General features: G+C 37.4%; 1 protein-coding gene across 1 annotated transcript in view; it reads left to right on the top strand.

The window, feature by feature from the left end:
- LOC109350716 overlaps positions 1,414-6,170 on the top strand; it is a 6,161-nt gene continuing 1,404 nt past the window's right edge. Inside the window, exons 1-2 of the mRNA XM_019591978.1 lie at positions 1,414-3,774; positions 3,975-5,648. Coding sequence (XP_019447523.1) covers positions 1,468-3,774; positions 3,975-5,648 — 3,981 coding nt within the window. The 5' untranslated portion in view covers positions 1,414-1,467. The remainder of the gene's footprint in view (positions 3,775-3,974; positions 5,649-6,170) is intronic.

The raw sequence follows: 6,170 nt of genomic DNA, 5'->3' as shown, positions 1-6,170 counted from the left end.
ATTGTATCAATTTTACTTATCATGCAAGAATAACATGATTCTTCCATCACATATCTTCCTTGTTATTATGTGTTTAGGAAAAAAAATATTAAACACTTCAATATTCATTATTTCCAACACAAATTCCCATACTTAATTTCTTTGAATTTGAGTGATGATGTTAATTACAATCTTTAGAGGTTTGTATAAGGATAAGAAATAAGTTGAAATTCTAACCAAAGCTAAATTGATAAGAACAACTCACCAGCAAAAATGGTGTGCTTTCCTTTTGCAAAATGATGACATTGGCCTTCATCTCTTGCTTAACAAAACTAAAAATTATTAAAGAAAACCACTAAATTCACTTGTAAGATGACTCTGAATTTTTTCATTCTTTTCTTCTCTAAAATTCAAGTCTCAAACGGACCCTTAGAGTATAATATTTATACACTATCCATAAAAATTTATATACAATCAGTAAGTTATATTTAAAAGTTATCTTATATCATTCATCATTTATTATCTTATATTTAAAAGTTAATGATGATTAAATATAGAAAAGAGACTCTATTCCAAGAATGGAGAGGGGCTGTGTGAAAGGCAAAAAAAAAACGCATAATGAAATGTGATTTATATCCTTATTAGTTAAAATCCAAAAAAAAAACTTCATTCTCCATTAAATGTAACAATGTTTTACACTGCGTCATAATTTTTTTTATTGAATACCAAAAAACATGATTTCGAAAACAAAACAAATGCAACATCCACAAGTGTTCAAACAACAACCCAGCCTTAAAACAAAATAAAAAGTGATGACATATCCGAAGTTTTACTAAAAGACAAGGGTCAAAACTGTAAAATCACACTTCTATTTTAATTGAAGAAAATATATTCAAGTTAAAAGTATATTTATCAAATATTTTCCTAACCAATCACAACTCATTACAGGTGAATGATATAAAAGATGTGCTCTCACATTGTTATCATATAAGATCATAACCCATACACAATTTTCTGATCAAACGGTTGTTGTTTTGCCACGTGTCTAACAAAAAATTCCCATTTCCATGCAAAAAAATATCATTTCTGATGCAAAACCCTTCTTACATGTGAAAACCTAATAGAAAACCCTAGGCACTATTAAATACAAGAAATTGGGGAATTTCAAAATTGAGGGTTTCGTTAGGGTTTCAAATCGCCGAACAAGGAATTCACAAACCCTAATTCATGATTTGAGCTCGTGATCCTCGCAATTCCTGGTGACTTGCCCTCAGGTATGTGTGTGAATTTTTAATGATTTCTTCTTTGTTTTGTTGAATTAAGTAAGATAAGTGCATTTTGGGGTTATGTATATATGATCACAGTTTTGGGTTTTTTGAAGCATTGTTTGTGAATTTTCTTCAATTTTTTGTGTTACAGATCTTTAAAATGCATGGAAGCTGCGAATTGTAGTTTTGCTGTTTATACTTTTGTTGATTATTATTATTCATGGAAAGTGGTGAAGAGAACTTCAATGGGGCTTCAATTACCAAAAAGTCAAGATCTTTGGATCTCAAAAGTTTATATAAATCACAATTAACTAAAGAGAGTCCAAAGAAGAAGAGCTTAAAGAGGGATGCTAGCAGTCTTGGCGGTGATGACAAGAAGAGGAACAGACGAAAGAAGGTGAAAAAGGAAGTGTCTTTGAGTAGATTAGACAATGTTGATAGTAGAATTAAGAAGACTCTTGATGGAGAGCCGAGTTCTGGTAGGCAGGATTCGCTGGAATTGAAGTTCGGGTTGAATCAGAGATTGAGTAGCAGTAGTGGGCCCGATGGAGTTTTGCTTTGCTTTCGTGATAACATTGTCCTTGTTCCAACGCGAAAGAGGAGTGAGCGAAAGAAAATCGATGTTCTGGAAGGGCTGCCTAGTTATGAAACTGTCCATGGTGGTCAGATGCTGAAGATAGGTAGGCATGGTGTGCACAAGGGGATTGATTCTATGAAGGTTAGACAGAAGAAGAATTCCAATGAGTTCAAGGAAAACAAGGAAAAAGGGAGCAGTAATTCAAATTCACTTCAACGCTTCAAGGGGAATGAGTATATCGCCTCTCACCCTCTTGTAAATGGTGCTGCCTCCTCTTTAAAAAAGTCGCGAAGGAAGGACAGAAGAAGAAAGACTCTGGCTTCAGTTAGAACTAGTGTTGCCAATGAGGAAGAGCCATTGATTGATGAGGAGGAGGAGAATCTTGAAGAGAATGCAGCCAGGATGCTGTCTTCAAGGTTTGATCCAAGCTGTACTGGGTTTTCTTCTAGTAGTAAGTCTTCTAGATTGCCATCAGAAAATGGTTTGTCCTTTTGGCTATCTTCTAGTCAAAATATTGTTAATCATGGATCCAAGTCTTGGTTGGATTCAGAATCTGCATCAGTTGATACTTCTGGTAGGAACTTGAGGCCAAGCCAGCAATCTGAAGACAATGGCAAAATGAGGAAGAGGCGCCATTTTTATGATATTCCGTTGGATGATGTTGATGTACAGTGGCTACTGATGCGAAGAATTAAAGTTTTTTGGCCTTTAGATCATAGTTGGTATTATGGTCTTGTCAATGACTATGACAAAGAGAACAGGCTTTACCATATAAGATATGATGACCGGGATGAAGAATGGGTTAATCTCCAAACTGAGAGATTCAAGCTCCTATTACTTCATAGTGAACTTCCTGGAAATCCGAGGTGGAGAAGAGCTTCAACGAAAAGTAGAAGTTCTGATCAGCCAAATGGGAGCAAGTCTATAAATGAAAGGCAAAGAAGAACAACAACAACAACTGGGGATGATAACTGCGGTGGGAGCAGTATGGACTCAGGACCTATAATTTCATGGTTGGCTCAGTCTCCTCTTCAGCTTAAATCTTCTTCTCATGTGTATAAGAAGCAGAAAACTTCTGTTACACCTCAAAGTACAAACACATCAGTCTTATATGGTGAACCTGTTAGAGTAAAAGAACATTTAGCAAAAAATTCCATGGGGGATGTTAAAAACAATCTGTCATGCGATCTTGTATCACAAGATAACTCAGAAAACCTTAGGAAGGAATCTCTGTTGCAAAGAGCCACTAGTGCTAAAGATGGAAAACATCATATCGTGTATTTTAGAAAGAGGTTCCAATGGGCAGCTCCAAGACCTGTGATTGGTGAACCAAGTGACAGGAGGGTTGAGGTTGAGGGGCCATTGTGCTTCACTTACATGGCAGGAGTATCCAAAATATTTTGGGACATGGAGTCAGCAGCATTCCGGTTTGACTTGAACCTTCCAATACGTACGGTGCTGAACTGTTATTTTGAATCGGAGAGTTTGTGGTTGCGTCGGGCTGTTATGCTGCATAATTATGGCACAGTTGTGACCAAGTGGCCAAGAGTTTCTTTGGAGATGCTATTTGTTGACAATGTGGTTGGATTGAGGTTTCTATTATTTGAAGGCTGCCTTGATATGGTTGTTGCCTTTGTCTTATTTGTCCTTAGGTTATTTTGCCAACCTGCTCCCCAAGGGAAATCTGTTGACTTGCAGTGGCCCTTTACATCTATTGGATTCAAGTTTTCCCGTGTTCATATGATTAAGAAACCACTTGTTTTTGAATTATATAGTTTCTCTAAAGTGAAGAATTCAAAGTGGATGTATTTGGATTCCAAGCTTAAGAGACATTGGCTGCTCAGTAAGGAGCTCCCTCTTTCTAAATGCACATATGATAACATTCAGGCCCTTCAAAATGGACCGAGTGAGTTTCCGATGACTTCCATCAGTGATCCCATCTCAGTCAAGGTACCCCGTTCTCATTTTCTGTATTTCCTATTTGGTGCTTCCATATCCTTCAACAATTTTTAAGAATGTAAAAATTGCCATATTTATAACTTATTCTTATAATTCAACATTTTATCATGTCAAATTTCCAAAGCTGACTGCAAGTTTACTTCTGTTGGGTGTTTGTCTTGAATCAAATCACACAGGTTCTGGATGAAAAGTCTGGGAAGAAGAGAAGTCCAGGGATTTACATTATGGGTGGCTCCAAAGTTTCCACTGAAGTTGATACTCAGTCTCTGGATGCCAGTGAGACAAAATTTCCTCCCTTTGCTCATTCTTTTGCTGCTACAAATTTTCTCAGATTGCATCTTGATTTCCTAATGAAGCAGTCGACAGCTCGTATGAACTTTTGTGGTCGTGAACCAATGCATGACCAGGAAGAGTTTGGTCTGGTGAAAGATGACTGTTCTGGCAGTAATCTGAAGAAACATACCATGACCTTGTCAAAAGGTGCTGCTGGTTATGAACATTGTTGTGCTGAGTTAGATCAGGTAATTGGTCCATCTACTTGCAGCGATCATATCCTCTCTGAAAAATATCAGGACATTGGTCTCAATGGTGCTGGAACTTCTATTTCCCTTGGCTCTAAGAGGCATGGTACTACTATTCCTTTACCAGAGTACAAGTCACATACCTCAAGGCTAGAGCTCAGTTCTTTACGTTTAAGTTCTTCAATTCACAATGATAATGCTTCTGATTGTTCCCATTCTTTTAATCTCAGTGTTCAAAATCCTCAATTTGAGAAACATGTTGATCGTGACTTACATCGTGCTCAACATTCTTCTGATTTCTCTTGGAACATTGATGGAGGTGTCATTCCAAGCCCTATTCCTACTGCTCCTAGAAGTTATTTGCACCGGAACAGGAACAGTTCCTTGTCATCACATGGGTGGTCTGTTGGCAAGGCCGACTCTTTTTACAGTGGTTTTAGTGTTGGACCAAGAAAGCCGCGGACACCAGTATCATATTCTGTGCCTTTTGCAGGGTTTGAAGTTAGTTCAAGACACAAAAGCCATGATCAGAAAGTGCTTCCTCGGAAGCGAATTAGAAAGGTTACTGAGAAGAAGTCATTGGATGTTGCTATTGTCCCTGAAAAGAATTTTGAATCCTTATCTTGTGATGTAAATGTGTTGATTACAGTTGGCGATAAAGGATGGAGAGAATCCAGGGCCCAAGTTGTACTCGAATTGCTTGACCATGACGAGTGGAAACTTTCAGTAAATCTTTTAGGCATTACAAGGTATTCATATAAAGCAAATCAGTTTTTGCAGCCTGGATCAACAAATCGTTACACACATGTTATGATGTGGAAAGGAGGGAAGGATTGGACCTTGGAATTTCCTGATCGGAATCAGTGGACTCTTTTCAAGGCGATGCATGAGGAGTGCTACAATCGAAACATCTGTGCTGCTTCAGTTAAAAACATACCTATTCGTGGTGTTCACTTGATAGAGGAGAATGATGATAGTGGACCTGAAGTTACTTATGTTCGGAGCTGTAACTATTTCCGACAGGTTGAAACTGATGCTGAGATGGCTCTGGATCCATTGTGTGTCCTTTATGACATGGATAGCGATGATGAACAGTGGATTTCAAACATTCAAAATTCTGAAAAAGATAATAGTAGCTTGAATGGGCTCTCTGAGAAAATGTTTGAGAAGACAATAGACATGTTTGAAAAGGCTGCATATGCTCAGAAGTGTGATCAGTTTACACCTGATGAAATAGAGGAACTCATGGTTGATGTTGGGCCTTTGTGTTTAGTCAAAACCATTTATGAACATTGGCAGCGGAAAAGGCAGAAGAAGGGAATGGCTTTAATACGGCACTTTCAGGTATTGTCCAAACTACCCCTCTTGTTGGTTCATTTTGGTTTAGGAATTTTCTCTGGTTCCATTTAATCACTTCATATAAATTGATATGGTAGCTTTGCTAGTATAACTGGAGAGGAGTATGAGAGAAGGGAGAGGGAATAGAGATTAACACTTGTAGTGGTTGAATTGATCTTTAGCTTTGTTCAACTTCTTATATGTTACTTTTTTTTGTTATGCGTATTATATGGTAAATAAATTTTGGTTTTTTAGTGGGTTGGCTTAATGTGGTTTTTGTTGGTAATGTCCTTATTGTAGGATGTTTTGTTTTCTTGGGGTATTGGTTATTTAACAGAGTTGATTCAAGTGTTAGTTCCTTAAATGGTTGCATGGCTACTGTTGCCTATTTTTGCAAAAACCCCATTTGGGTACATCTTTGGAGGATTCATTTATGTACAAAATATAACAAGTGGGTGTAATTTTGTAGTCGAGTGCCTTAATGTTTGACAACTTCGTGCAATTAACCTAACCTTTTCTTAAGACCTT

Source organism: Lupinus angustifolius, chromosome LG06 (genome assembly GCF_001865875.1).
Source record: "Lupinus angustifolius cultivar Tanjil chromosome LG06, LupAngTanjil_v1.0, whole genome shotgun sequence".
Taxonomy (NCBI): Eukaryota; Viridiplantae; Streptophyta; class Magnoliopsida; order Fabales; family Fabaceae; genus Lupinus; species Lupinus angustifolius.
The sequence above is the reverse complement of the archived record's forward strand: the minus strand, read 5'-3'. Positions and strand labels throughout refer to the sequence as shown.